This window comes from Oncorhynchus masou, chromosome 8 (genome assembly GCF_036934945.1).
Source record: "Oncorhynchus masou masou isolate Uvic2021 chromosome 8, UVic_Omas_1.1, whole genome shotgun sequence".
In the NCBI taxonomy this organism is placed as follows: domain Eukaryota; kingdom Metazoa; phylum Chordata; class Actinopteri; order Salmoniformes; family Salmonidae; genus Oncorhynchus; species Oncorhynchus masou.
Window position 1 is genome coordinate 23963515 of NC_088219.1, and position 16037 is coordinate 23979551.

The 16037-nt window shown below is 43.3% G+C and overlaps 1 protein-coding gene across 1 annotated transcript in view; it reads left to right on the forward strand.

Moving 5' to 3' along the window:
• The first annotated feature begins 6063 nt into the window (after nucleotides 1–6063).
• Nucleotides 6064–16037, forward strand: part of LOC135544416 (ectonucleoside triphosphate diphosphohydrolase 2-like) — a 31754-nt gene continuing 21780 nt past the window's right edge. The window contains exon 1 of the mRNA XM_064972010.1: nucleotides 6064–6407. Within this exon, the coding sequence (XP_064828082.1) occupies nucleotides 6291–6407 (117 nt within the window). The 5' untranslated portion in view covers nucleotides 6064–6290. The remainder of the gene's footprint in view (nucleotides 6408–16037) is intronic.

Below are 16037 nucleotides of genomic sequence, written 5' to 3' on the forward strand. Positions count from 1 at the left end.
CAGCATGCTCTCGATTGTGCATCTGTAGAAGTTTGTGAGTGCTTTTGGTGACAAGCCGAATTTCTTCAGCCTCCTGAGGTTGAAGAGGCGCTGCTGCGCCTTCTTCACGATGCTGTCTGTGTGAGTGGACCAATTCAGTTTGTCTGTGATGTGTATGCCGAGGAACTTAAAACTTGCTACTCTCTCCACTACTGTTCCATCGATGTGGATAGGAGGGTGTTCCCTCTGCTGTTTCCTGAAGTCCACAATCATCTCCTTAGTTTTGTTGACGTTGAGTGTGAGGTTATTTTCCTGACACCACACTCCGAGGGCCCTCACCTCCTCCCTGTAGGCCGTCTCGTCATTGTTGGTAATCAAGCCTACCACTGTTGTGTCGTCCGCAAACTTGATGATTGAGTTGGAGGCGTGCGTGGCCACGCAGTCGTGGGTGAACAGGGAGTACAGGAGAGGGCTCAGAACGCACCCTTGTGGGGCCCCAGTGTTGAGGATCAGCGGGGAGGAGATGTTGTTACCTACCCTCACCACCTGGGGGCGGCCCGTCAGGAAGTCCAGTACCCAGTTGCACAGGGCGGGGTCGAGACCCAGGGTCTCGAGCTTGATGACGAGCTTGGAGGGTACTATGGTGTTGAATGCCGAGCTGTAGTCGATGAACAGCATTCTCACATAGGTATTCCTCTTGTCCAGATGGGTTAGGGCAGTGTGCAGTGTGGTTGAGATTGCATCGTCTGTGGACCTATTTGAGCGGTAAGCAAATTGGAGTGGGTCTAGGGTGTCAGGTAGGGTGGAGGTGATATGGTCCTTGACTAGTCTCTCAAAGCTCTTCATGATGACGGAAGTGAGTGCTACGGGCGGTAGTCGTTTAGCTCAGTTACCTTAGCTTTCTTGGGAACAGGAACAATGGTGGCCCTCTTGAAGCATGTGGGAACAGCAGACTGGTATAGGGATTGATTGAATATGTCCGTAAACACACCAGCCAGCTGGTCTGCGCATGCTCTGAGGGCGCGGCTGGGGATGCCGTCTGGGCCTGCAGCCTTGCGAGGGTTAACACGTTTAAATGTTTTACTCACCTCGGCTGCAGTGAAGGAGAGACCGCATGTTTCCGTTGCAGGCCGTGTCAGTGGCACTGTATTGTCCTCAAAGCGGGCAAAAAGTTATTTAGTCTGCCTGGGAGCAAGACATCCTGGTCCGTGACTGGGCTGGATTTCTTCCTGTAGTCCGTGATTGACTGTAGACCCTGCCACATGCCTCTTGTGTCTGAGCCGTTGAATTGAGATTCTACTTTGTCTCTGTACTGACGCTTAGCTTGTTTGATAGCCTTACGGAGGGAATAGCTGCACTGTTTGTATTCAGTCATGTTACCAGACACCTTGCCCTGATTGAAAGCAGTGGTTCGCGCTTTCAGTTTCACGCGAATGCTGCCATCAATCCACGGTTTCTGGTTAGGGAATGTTTTAATCGTTGCTATGGGAACAACATCTTCAACGCACGTTCTAATGAACTCGCACACCGAATCAGCGTATTCGTCAATGTTGTTATCTGACGCAATACGAAACATGTCCCAGTCCACGTGATGGAAGCAGTCTTGGAGTGTGGAGTCAGCTTGGTCGGACCAGCGTTGGACAGACCTCAGCGTGGGAGCTTCTTTTTTTAATTGTTGTCTGTAGGCAGGTATCAGCAAAATGGAGACGTGGTCAGCTTTTCCGAAAGGGGGGCGGGGCAGGGCCTTATATGCGTCGTGGAAGTTAGATTAACAGTGATCCAAGGTTTTTCCAGCCCTGGTTGCGCAATCGATATGCTGATAAAATTTAGGGAGTCTTGTTTTCAGATTAGCCTTGTTAAAATCCCCAGTAACAATGAATGCAGCCTCCGGATAAATGGTTTCCAGTTTGCAAAGAGTTAAATAAAGTTCGTTCAGAGCCATCGATGTGTCTGCTTGGGGGTGGGGATATATACGGCTGTGATTATAATCGAAGAGCATTCTCTTGGTAGATAATGCGGTCTACATTTGATTGTGAGGAATTCTAAATCAGGTGAACAGAAGGATTTGAGTTCCTGTATGTTTCTTTCATCGCACCATGCCTCGTTAGCCATAAGGCATACACCCCCACCCCTCTTCTTACCAGAAAGGTGTTTGTTTCTGTCGGCGCGATGCATGGAGAAACCCGTTTGCTGCACCGCTTCGGATAGCGTCTCTCCAGTGAGCCATGTTTCCGTGAAGCACAGAACGTTACAGTCTCTGATGTCCCTCTGGAATGCTACCCTTGCTCGGATTCCATCAACCTTGTTGTCAAGAGACTGGACATTGGCAAGAAGAATGCTAGGAAGTGGGGCACGATGTGCCCGTCTCCGTAGTCTGACCAGAAGACCACCTCGTTTCCCTCTTTTTCGGAGTCGTTTTTTTGGGTCGCTGCATGCGATCCATTCCGTTGTCCTGTTTGTAAGGCAGAACACAGGATCCGCGTCGCGAAAAACATATTCTTGGTCGTACTGATGGTGAGTTGACGCTGATCTTATATACAGTAGTTCTTCTCGACTGTATGTAATGAAACCTAAGATGACCTGGGGTACTAATGTAAGAAATAACACGTAAAAAAAAAACTGCATAGTTTCCTAGGAACGCGAAGCGAGGCGGCCATCTCTGTCGGCGCCGGAAGATGAACTACAAGCACGTATATCCTACCAAAGGGACATTATAAACTGAAATATCTTATGTTTCACAGAGTTGTGGCTTAACGCCGTCATGATTAGCGTATAGCTGGTGGATTTTAAGCTTTTACGGCAGGATACAACAGTGGCCTCTGGTAAGACAAGGGGTGGCGGCCTATGCATATTTGTTAACAACAGCTGGTGCAAGGAAATCTAGAGGTTTTGCTCGTCTGAGATAGAGTGGCTCGTGATAAGCATTAGACCACACTATTTACCAAGAGAGTTTGCATCTATATTTTTCTTAGCGGTCTATATACAACCACAGACCGATGCTGGCACGAAGACCGCACTCAACGAGCTGTATAAGGCCATAAGCAAACAGGAAAGCGCTCATCCAGAGATGGCGCTCTTAGTGGCCGGGGACTTTAATGCAGGGAAACTCATCAATTCCACCTCATTTCAATCAGCATGTTAAATGTGCAAACAGAGGGGAAAAAAACTCTGGACCACCTTTACTCTCCCTCTCCCTCCATTTGGCAAATCTGACCATAATTCTATCCTCCAGATTCCTGCTTACAAGCAAAATCTAAAGCAGGAAGCACCAGTGACTCGGTGAATAAGAAAGTGGTCAGATGATGCAGATGCTTTACTACAGGACTGTTTTGCTAGCACAGACTGGAATATGTTCCGGGATTCTTTCGATGGCATTGAGGAGTACGCCACATCAGTCACTGGCTTCATCAATAAGTGCCTCGACGACGTCGTCCCCACATTGACCGTACGTACATACCCCAACCAGAAGCCATGGATTACAGGCAACATCCGCACTGAGCTAAAGGCTAGAGCTGCCACTTTCAAGGAGTGGGAAGCTCATAAGAAATCCCACTAATCCCACTATTGGGTTCTGATGGGTATGGCGATTGAATTAAGCTCATGAGGCATTTATAAGTTATATTCTTCAAGAATCAATGGGTAGGCGACATATCAATAATTTATAGGGCCAAAAATGGATGTAGCATCTACACTGAACAAAAGTATAAAAACAACATGTAAAGTGTTGGTTACATATTTCATGAGCTGAATAAAAAGATCCCAAGTTTGTGCATGTTTGGGATGCTCTAGATCAACTTGATGACAGCGTGTTATAGTTCCCGCTAATATCCAGCAACTTCGCACAGGCATTGAAGAGGAGTAGGACAACATTCCACAGGCCACAATCAACAGCCTCATTTAATTTTATGTGAAGGATATGTGTGGGCTGCATGAGGCAAATGGTGGTTACACCAGAGACTGACTGGTTTAATTTTATTTTTTTGTAGTACTTTTTACCCCTTTTTCTCCCCAATTTGTAGTTAGTCTTGTCCCATCGCTTCAACTCCCGAACGGACTCGGAAGAGGCGAAGGTCGAGAGCCACGCGTCCTCCGAAACACTACCCCGCCAAGCCGCACTGCTTCTTGACACACTGCTCCCTTAACTCGGAAGTCAGCCGCACCAAACTGGTGACCAAAGTCAGCATCCATGCACCCAGACCGACACAAGCAGTCGCTAGAGCCCCAAATCGACAAGGACATCCTGGGATCAAACCCGGGTCTGTAGTGACGCCTCAAGCACTGCGATACAATGCCTTAGACCGCTTCGCTACTCGGGAGGCTACTGACTGGTTTTCTGATCCACACCTCTATATTTGCATATCTGAATTGCCAGTCAGGTGAAATCCATAGATAAGGGCCTAATGTATTTATTTTAATTGACTGATTTCTTTATATGAACTGTAACTCAGTAAAATCTTTGAAACCTGTACCCCTGCACACTTACTTGGTACAGGTACCCCCTAGAGGTCGACCGATTTAATTAGGGCCGATTTCAAGTTTTCATAACAATCGGATATCCGCATTTTTGGACGCCGATTATGGCCGATTACATTGCGCTCCACGGGGAGACTGTGTGACTTCAAGCCTATCAACTCCCGAGATTAAGCTGGCAATACTAAAGTGCCTATAAGAACATCCAATAGTCAAAGGTATATGAAATACAAATTGTATAGAGAGAAATAGTCCTATAATTCCTATAATTAACTACAACCTAAAACTTCTTAACTGGGATTATTGAAGACTCATGTTAAAAGGAACCACCAGCTTTCATATGTTCTCATGTTCTATATCCTTCCTGTTTGGCCCTGTCTGGGGATGTCCTCAGATGGGGCCACAGTGTCTCCTGACCCCTCCTGTCTCAGCCTCCAGTATTTATGCTGCAGTAGTTCATGTGTCGGGGGGGCTATGGGCAGTTTGTTATATCTGGAGTACTTCTCCTGTCCTATTCGGTGTCCTGTGTGAATCTAAGTGTGCGTTCTCCAATTCTCTCTTTCTTTCTCTCAGAGGACCTGAGCCCTAGGACCATGCCCCAGGACTACCTGACATGATGACTCCTTGCTGTCCCCAGTCCACCTGGCCGTGCTGCTGCTCCAGTTTCAACTGTTCTGCCTTATTATTATTATTCGACCAGGCTGGTCATTTATGAACATTTGAACATCTTGGCCATGTTCTGTTATAATCTCCACCCGGCACAGCCAGAAGAGGACTGGCCACCCCACATAGCCTGGTTCCTCTCTAGGTTTCTTCCTAGGTTTTGGCCTTTCTAGGGAGTTTTTCCTAGCCACCGTGCTTCTACACCTGCATTGCTTGCTGTTTGGGGTTTTAGGCTGGGTTTCTGTACAGCACTTTGAGATATCAGCTGATGTACGAAGGGCTATATAAATAAATTTGATTTGAGCAAGGAACTACAACATGAGTTTTTTTACATGATGAATTTTGCACTTTTACTTTCTTCTCCAACACTGTTTTTGCATTATTTAAACCAAATTGAACATGGTTAATTATTTATTTGAGACTAAATAGATTTTTATATGTATTATAGTAAGTTCAAATAAGTGTTCATTCAGTATTGTTGTAATTGTTATTATTACACATATATAGGCAGATTAATTGGTATCTGCTTTTTTTGGTCCTCCAATAATCGGAATCGGGGTTAAAATCATAATTGGTCAACCTCTAGTACCCTCTGTACATAGCCTCCTTATTGTTATGTTATTGTGTCACTTATTATTTACTTTATTTGGTAAATATTTTCCTCTTGAACTGCACTGTTGGTTAAGGGCTTGTAAGTAAGCATTTCACGGTAAGGTCTACACTTGTATTCGGGCATGTGACAAAGTTTGTTGTGTTTATATTTTTGTTCAATGTGCAAGATTTTAACTGCAATTTAAATTCCATGAAATACATATTTTTTCCCCCACCAATTTACACAACTCAAAAGGCACCTAATTTTTGGAACAACCCACATAGAATCGTGATACATGTAGAATGGCAATACATATGCTATCGCCAAAGTAAAAGTGATAATATCTTATTGTGAGGCACTTCCCAGCCCCACTACCAATGGTTCTATCTGTGGGGTTTTGTGATGGGAAGTAAATAAGTAATTGAAAGTCACGCCGAAGTGACTTAAAGTATGCTTCGTATGAAGCCAAACCCAATGTGTAGTTACCTCAAGCTGTTATCCAAACTCACTTGCCTTAACTGCCAAATCAGGCAGCGCACGCATTGTGGATTTCATCTGCAAGAAGAGCACTGCTCAATTTTTAACAATGGCCAAGCGACGCTGTCATATTTTCGCTTCGGTTGCGCTATTACTGTTTGGGATTGTAGCCATTCTCCTTCTAACTATTCCCACGGATGACTTGACCGAAACCCCGGAATTTATGGTAAGATTCGTTGGGCTATTTTTGGACTGTGTATGTCAGCGTTTTATGCTGGTTCGTGAAATGTAAGCTGAACACAATTAGCCTCACCAACCCCTTACGAAAAAAGATTGCAGTCAGAGTGCAGTTTAACTGTAGTATAATGCAGTATAACTGCAGTTAAAGCGGAGTTAACTGCAATATGCTGCAAATACTGCTTCCAAAATACTTTTTTTTTTTACAACTAATTTTGCAGTGTGACTGCAGTTATTCTACAGTTATTCTAATTCCAAAATACTACAGTGGACTGCAGTTACTGCACTTTTACTTCAGTTTCAAAAGTGCTATATATTTTTGTAAGGGACAGTGTAGGCTGTGAATGGAGTAGAGTGAGGTGTCTATCTGCAGGCAGCAGCATGCAGAATACAAACTGCATATTTGACAAGGTAATTGTAAAAGGTAAATGTCTACTTACTACAACACTGAAGATAATAACATTGTCAACAAGCATTCAACAATTCAGTCAGTCTATCCACCTCTGCAACCTGGTCCCGAAGCATTTAATATTATTCTTTATGTAAACCCAAGATGCTCCTTTTAGTATGCATGTCACGTTTCATATGGTATGTATACATTTTTGGATGCCCATCATCCATTTCATATAATGTTACAAATTACAATTTGTATGATATGTTATGAATTTTTAAATGTACAATATGTTACAAATTTGCAAAAGGTATGAAGCGTTACGAATGGCAGTTTCTTGTGGCTAACGTTAGCTTGCTAGGGGTTAGGGTTAGCTAACATGATAAGTAGTTGCAAAGTTGCTGAAATGCTAGTGTCCATGATGAGATTCTAACACGCAACCTTTTGGTTGCTATACGTTCACATTATACACCCACCCATCCACCCTGACCAAAGACCCTCCTTTCGTTTTTTGCCTCAAGTAACCTGTCTTGTGTTACGTTTGGTATGGTTACATATCATACTAATTTGAATGTTTACTATGCTAAATCAAATCAAACTGTATTTGTCACGTGCCGAATACAACAAGTGTAGACCTTACCGTGAAATGCTTACTTACACGCCCTTAATAACCAACAGTGCAGTTTAAGAAGAGGTAAGAAAATGTTTACCAAATAAACTAAAGTAAAAAATAATGAAAAGCAACCCAATAACATAACAATAACGAGGCTATATAGAGGGGGTACCGGTACTGAGTCAGTGTGCGAGGGTACAGGTTAGAGGTCATTTGTACATGTAGGTAGGGGTGAAGTGACTATGCATTAATAAACAGTGAGTAGCAGCAGTGTACAAAATAAATGGAGGGGGGTTAATGTCATTGTCCAGTGGCCATTTTATTAATTGTTCAGCAGTCTTATGGATTGGGGGTAGAAGCTGTTCAGGAGCCTTTTTGGTTCCAGACTTGGCACTCCGGTACTTCTTGCCGTGCAGTAGCAGAGAAAACTGTCTATGACTTGGGTGACTGGAGTCTCCGACATTTTTATGGGCTTTTCTCTGACACCGCCTATTTATATAGGTCCTGGATTGCTGGAAGCTTGGCCCCAGTGATGTACTGGACCATATGCGCCAACTTCTGTAGCGCCTTACGGTCAGAAACCTAGCAGTTGCCATACCTGGCGGGGATGCAACGGATCAGGATGCTCTCGATGGTGCAGCTGTAGAACTTTGAGGATCTGGGGACCCATGTCAAATCTTTTCAGTCTCCTGAGAAGGGGGAAAAGGTTTTGTCTTGCCCTCTTCACGACTGTCTTGGTGTATTTGGACCATGATGAATCGTTGGTAATGTGGACATTTCTCTGACCACCTCCCTATAGGCTGTCTCATCGTTGTCGGTGATCAGGCCTACCACTGTTGTGTCGTCAGCAAACTTAATGATGGTGTTGGAGTCGTATTTGACCGCACAGTCGTGGTTGAACGGGGAGTACAGGAGGGGACTAAGTGCACACCCCTGAGGGGCCCCAGTGTTGAGGATCAGCGTGGCAGACGTGTTGTTGCCTACCCTTACCACCTGGGGGCGGCCCGTCAGGAAGTCCAGGATCCAGTTGCAGAGGGAGGTGTTTAGTCCCAGGGTCCTTAGCTTAGTGCTGAGCTTTGTGGGCACTATGGTGTTGGATGCTGAGCTGTAGTCAATGAACAGCATTCTCACATAGGTTGTTATTTTGTCCAGGTGGGAAAGGGCAGTGTGGAGTGCGATTGAGATTGCGTTATCTGTGGATCTGTTGGGTCGATATGCGAATTAGAGTGGGTCTCGGGTATCTGGGAGGATGCTGTTGATGTGAGCTATGACCAGCCTTTCAAAGCACTTCATGGCTATCAACGTGAGTGCTACAGGGTGATAATAATTTAGGCAGGTTACCTTTGCTTCCTTGGGCACTGGGACTATGGTGATCTGCTTGAAACATGTCGGTATTACAGACTCAGTCAGGGAGAGGTTGAAAATGTCAGTGAAGACACTTGCCAGTTGGTCCGCAGCATACTTTGAGTACACGTCCTGGTAATCCATCTGGCCCCGCGGCTTTGTGAATGTTGATCTGTTTAAAGGTCTTGCTTACATCAGCTACCAAAAGTGTTATCACACAGTCATCCAGAACAGCTGTGCTCTCATGCATGCTTCAGTGTTGCTTGCCTCGAAGCGAGCATAAAAGGAATTTAGCTAGTCTGGTAGGCTCGCGTCACTGGGCAGCTCGCATCTGGGTTTCCCTTTGTAGTCCGTAATAGTTTTCTAGCCCTGCCACATTCGAAGAGCGTCAGAGCCCGTGTAGTAGGATTCAATCTTAATCCTGTATTGAAGCTTTGCTTGATTTATGGTTTGTCTGAGGGCATAGCGGGATTTCTTATAGGCGTCCAGATTAGTGTCCCGCACCTTGAAATTGGCAGCTGTAGCCTTTAGCTCGATGCGGATGTTGCCTGTAATCGATGGCTTTTGGTTTGGATATATACGCATGGTCACTGTGGGGATGACGTCGTCGATGCACTTATTGATGAAGACGATGACTGAGGTGGTATACTCCTCAATAGCATTGGATGAATCCCGGAACATATTCCAGTCTGTGCTAGCAAAACTGTCCTGTAGTGTAGCGTCCGCGCCATCTGACCACTTCCGTATTAAGCGAATCACTGATGATTCTTGCTTTAGTTTTTGCTTGTAAGCAGGAATCAGGAGGATAGAATTATTGTCGAATTTGCCAAATGGAGGGTGGGGGAGAGCTTTGCATGCATCTCTGTGTGTGGAGTAAAGGTGGTCTAGAGTTCTTTTTTTTTCTCTCCTCTGGTTGCACATGTGACATGCTGGTAAAAAAATTGGTATAACTGATTGAAGTTTGCCTGTATTAAAGTCCCTGGCCACTAGGAGCGCTGCTTCTGGGTGAGCATTTTCTTGTTTGCTTATGGCCTTATAGAGTTGGTTAAGTGTGCTCTTAGTGCCAGCATCGGTCTGCGGAGGTAAACAGATGGCTACGAATAATATAGCTGAGAACTCTCTTGGTAGATTGTGTGGTCTGCAGCTTATCGTAAGGTACTCTACCTCAGGCGAGCAATACCTCGAGACTTCTTTAATATAAGACATCGCGCACCAGCTCTTATTGACAAAAAGACACACACCCCCACCCCTCGTCTTACCAGATGCAGCTTCTTTGTTCTGAGGGTGCATTGAAAATCCCTCCAACTCTATATTGTCGGTGAAACATAGGATATTACAGTTCTTAATGTCCCGTTGGTAGGATAATTGTAATCGTAGGTCATCCATTTTATTTTCCAATGATTGCATGTTCGCAAGTAGAATTGATGGCAATGGGAGTTTACTCGCTACAGATTCTCAAAAGGCAGCCTGATCTGCGTCCTCTTTTCCTCCATCTTTAATTCACGCAAATTAAGTGGATCTGAGCCTGTTCCCGGGAGAGCAGTATATCTTTCTCGTCGGACTCGTTAAAGGAAAAAGCTTCTTCCAGTCCGTAGTGAGTAATCCCAGTTCTGATATCCAGAAGTTATTTTTGGTCATAAGAGATGGTAGCAGCAACATTAAGTACAAATAAGTTACAAACAATGCAAAAAAACGTCAACCATCCTCTTCAGTGCCATTCTACCACTACTGACTGGTCTGTGAGACCAGGCTGATCCACCTCATACATAAAATAATATGAGGAACTTGTAGCAATTTAGTTAACCCTATAAACCTAAGATGGTAGGCTAACATTCTTCCTTCCATACGTTTGAATAAGGTTGATAGCCAACCTTGCTGAGCATCTATCCAATATTACAGTCACTGAAAAGTACCAAATCATATTTGGCCATTAATGTATCTGGGTCACATTGTCATCATATAATATTCACCCTGAGAAGTGTTAACATGGGTGTGAGTTGCTAACAACCTAGTGACACTACTTTGTGGTGTCAGAAGCAATCTGCTGAGACAATGTATCTTTCACCTTATGTCACTTACTGGGGTCCAACATATAAAGAAAAATACATTACAGAAAAAACTACAATTTACATACATTAACATGTAGTGTAGAGGTCAACCGATTAATCTGCATTTTCATCTGCAAATAAATTTATTAAAATTCCTACAATGTGATTTTCTGGATTTTTTTTCTCATTTTGTCTGTCATAGTTGAAGTGTACCTATGATGAAAATTACAGGCCTCTCATATTTTTAAGTGGGAGAACTTGCACAATTGGTGGCTGACTAAATACTTTTTTGCCCCACTATAAGTTGCTAGCAAGCATTAAACTTATCTTGTAAAAAACAATCAATCTTAACAATCACTAGTTAACTACACATGGTTGATGATTTTACTAGTTTAACTAGCTTGTCCCGCGTTGCAAATAATCAATGAGGTGCCCGTTAATTTATCATCGAATCACAGCCAAACGGGTGATGATTTAACAAGCGCATTCGCAAAAAAAGCACTGTTGTTGCTCCAATGTACCTAAACATCAATGTCTTTCTGATAATCAATACACATGTATTTTTTAAACCTGCATATTTAGTTAAAATAAATTTATGTTAACAGGAAATATTAACTAGGGAAATTGTGTCACTTCTCTTGCGTTCTGTGCAAGCACAGTCAGGGTATATGCAGCAGTTTAGGCCGCCTGGCTCGTTGAGAACACCATTTCTTCCTAACAAAGACCATCGTTAATTTGCCAGAATTTTACATAATTCTGACATAACATTGAAGGTTGTGCAATGTAACAGCAATATTTAGACTTATGGATGCCACCCGTTTGACAAAATATGTAACGGTTCCGTATTTCACTGAAAGAATAAACTTTTTGTTTTTGAAATGATAGTTGCCGGATTTGACCATATTAATGACCTAAGGCTCGTATTTCTGTGTGTTTTATTATATTATAATTAAGTCTATGATTTGATATATGATAGAGTAGTCTGACTGAGCGGTGGTAGGCAGAAGCAGGCTTGTAAGCATTCATTCAAACAGCAGCTCTTAGCAATGTGGGATGCACAGCGCTGTTTTTTTATTTTTTACCTTTATTTTACTAGGCAAGTCAGTTAAGAACAAATTCTTATTTTTAATGACGGCCTAGGAACAGTGGGTTAACTGCCTGTTCAGGGGCAGAACGACAGATTTGTACCTTGTCAGCTCGGGGATTCGAATTTGCAACCTTTCGGTTACTAGTCCAACGCTCTAACCACTAGGCTGCCCCAGCAGATTACGCTGGCAATACTAAAGTGCCTATAAGAACACCCAATAGTCAAAGGTATATGAAATACAAATGGTATAGAGAGAAATAGTCCTATAATTCCTATAATAACTACAACCTAAAACTTCTTAACGGGGAATATTAAAGACTCATGTTAAAAGGAACCACTAGCTTTCATATGTTCTGAGCAAGTAACTTAAACGTTAGCTTTCTTTCATGGCACATATTGCACTTTTACTTTCTTCTCCAACACTGTGTTTTTGCATTATTTAAACCAAATTGAACATGTTTCATTATTTATTTATGTATTATGTTAAGTTAAAATAAGTGTTCATTCAGTATTGTTGTAATTGTCATTGTTACAAATATATATATAAAAACCGTCCGATTAATCGGTAGCAGTTTTTTTTGGTCCTTCAATAATCGGTATCGGCATTGAAATATCGTAATCGGTCAACCTCCAATGTAATGTGTGTGTGCATCTACATGCCTTCTGTTTTCACAAGTGAAGTCTTGACCTCCACAGAAACTATGCCTCATTGACATAGGCCTGCATTACATTGCAGCCAGGGTCCTTGGAACTATATTACCTTCATCTGAAATATCCTATTGGTGGTGTCTGCTTTCTCACCTCTCTCTGTGTCTCTCGCTTTCTGTCTCTCTGTGTTCTCTTCACTGCTCATGGAGCAGTCGCCTGGACTTCTTCAAAATTCTCTTTACACGGATGGCATGTAAACTAACAACACAATGTGGGCAACATGATGTGTGGTCAGGTATAGTGAAGTGTTTGCATTTTAACAGTCACATACTCACATACTGCATACCTGGCTCTTTGTGCAATGCTGAAAGGAGCCTCTGTTTGCTCGAACAGACGTTGCCAATGGCTCAACCCTGTGTATGTTTGGGTGAATTTAAAAACCTCAGAGAGAAGAGTAGTTGAATGCCTTGAACCATAACAGAACTACTACTTCTTGCATGGGTTATTGACCGTCTGTGTATATAAAGAATGTGAATCAAACCTCTACTGGTCCTCATATAAATGTTATGAATACCCTTCAAGTTGTTTGAATACCCTATATGGTGTTGTCAATGGAAAAACAGGAAAGCAGCTCTTTGTGGAGGACTGGTCTGCAGTTCTGTCTGATCACACCGTAGAACCCTATGAATGACTACTGCTGTATTTTTCGTCAATGGGGCATATTCATTATGTTAATTTAGTTGCATATCCATGTTGCTCTGTTTTTGGAAGACTCTTCTTCCTTCTCTGCCTCTTGCCTCTCATTGGGTGAGTTTGTGTAATTGAGAAATCTTTGTTTAAAAATCGGAAAACCTATCATCACAGCTAGAGACTACTATTGGTTTTCTGTGTGTCGCCCCTACCGGCTCGCTCCCATACCGAAGCCATCGACCACAGCTTCCTGTAAGCTGGTGAAATGGTTAACAGTCAGTTTGTTTAGAAAAAGTTTGAAGGTCTCATCCTGTTCCACCCCCGCCCCATCAAACATGTCATCGGGTGAGCTCGTTTTCAACTGAAGAGTTTTGGGGGGGTTTATTGGGAGGTCAAAACAGGAAGTTGTAATCCTGGGTTGGAACATGCTGGCCATGCCAATCAGCTGTTTCTATTCCATTTAGTGCCAGATAAATGTACAGAGACAGCACTTCGGTTAAAAATAATTTCAGCAATGCACAGTATGCAAACCAACTCAGTGTTCTTGTGGTTTGAAGGTTGGGAGTTAGATCCCCTGCCGAGTCGTACCAAATACTGTAAAAATGGGACCCAATGCGTCTCTGCTTGGCTCTCAGCATTAGAGCTTCAGTGCATTCGGAAAGTATTCAGACCCCTTCCTCTTTTCCACATTGTTAAGTTACAGCCTTGTTCTAAAATGTATTAAATGCATGTTTTCATCAATCTACACACAATACCCCATAATGACAAAGCGATAACAGGTTTAGACATTTTCGCAAAAAAATAAATAACCTTATTTACATACGTATTCAGATCCTTTGCTATGAGACTCGTAATTGAGCTCAGGTGCATCTGGTTTCCATTGGTCATCCTTGATGTTTCTACAACTTGATTGGAGTCCACCTGTGGTAAGTTGATTGGACATGATTTGGGAAGGCACACCTGTCTATATAAGGTTGAACAGTTGATAGTGTATGTCAGATGAATTGTCTATAGAGCTCCAAGACAGGATTGTCTTGAGGCACAGATGTGGGGAAGGGTATCAAAACATTTCTGCAGCACTGAAGATCCCCAAGAACACAGTGGACTCCATCATTCTAAGTGGAAGAAGTTACTCTACTTAGAGCTGTCCGCCGGACCAAACTGAGCAAACAGGGGAGAAGGCCTTTCGTCAAGGAGGTTACCAAGAAACTGATAATGACTCTGACAAAGCTCCAAAGTTCCTCTATGGAGATGGGAGAACCTGCCAGAAGGACAACCATCTCTGCAGCACACCACCAATAAGGGCTTTAAGGTAGAGTGGCCAGATGGAAGCCACTCAGTAAAAGGCACATGACACCCTGCTTGGAGTTTACCAAAAGACACCTAAAGGACTCTCAGGACATGAGAAACAAGGTTCTCTGGTCAAATGAAACCAAGATTGAACTCGTTGGCCTGAATGCCAATCCTCACGTCTGGAGGAAACCTGGCACCATCCCTACGGTGAAGCATGGTGGTGGCAGCATAATGCTGTGGGGGTGTTTTTCAGTGGCAGGGACTGGATAGACTAGTCCAGATCGAGGGAAAGATGAACGGCGCAAAGTACAGAGATCCTTGATGAAAACCTGCTCAGGACCTCTGACTGGGGTGAAGGTTCACTAAGCCAAAACAACGCAGGAGACAAGTCTATGAATGTCCTTGAGTGGCCCAGCCCAGAGCCTGGACTTGAACCTGATCCAACATCTCTGGAAAGGCCTGAAAATAGCTGTGCAAGCAGCGCTCCCTGTCCAACCTGACAGACCTTGAGAGGATCTGCAGAGAAGAATGGGAGAAACTCCCCAAATACAAGTGTGCCAAGCTTGTAGCGTCATTCCCAAAAAGACTCGAGGCTGTAATCGCTACCAAAGGTGCTTCAACAAAGTACTGAGTTTAGGGTCTGAACACCTATGTATATTAAATCTATATTTTTTTGCGGGGTGGGGTGGTAAATGTCTAAAAACCTGTTGTTGCTTTGTCATTGTGGGGTATTGTTTGTAGATTGATGGGGGGGAAACAATTGCATACATTTTAGAATAAGGCTGTAATGTAACAATGTGGAACAAGTCAAGAGGTCTGAATACTTTCCAAATGCACAGTAGATTGGGAGTAATGGTAATCAAGCATTCTCACGCTACAAAAACACTAAATAGGCTCCTGCTCCTATGAGCTGTTCAGGCTTGCACAAGCCAAGTCTTGTCCTAGGCTACTTACTTATGATGTATGTTAGTATCACGTTTCCTTTTTGCAGGTTCACATAGGCATGAATGCCCTGAGAGACATACAATCAGGTCAAAAATGATTGGCACCCTGTATAAAATTAATACATACTGAGCTATATTGTATGTAAAATAGCTCTTTTCATGTGATCTGATTCCAATCCAAGTGCCAATGCTGTTTAGCAATCTCCAAGCATTTACATTTGTTAGATGACATGAAGATAGAGCTCTTTGCCCACGCACACCAGTGGTGGGTTTGGTGTCGAAAGAAAGATGCATTAAAGATATTCACTGAATCCCAAGGTGGAATGTACAAGAAATTTAGCTAGGCCAACTGAACATGTAGCCGATAAATGGACGCACTCGCTTTGGCTCTACTGGTGCCTATATTGCATTGATGTTACAAGTCATTATACCACCCTGCTCTTAGTGAGCTGCCCGTTTTGTCCCCGTGGGAGAAAACCAGTGCGCCCCTATCGGTGGTTGTATGCTATATAATAGAACTGTAGGCTACTTCAGTGGTTGTATGCCTGCATCTGTACTATA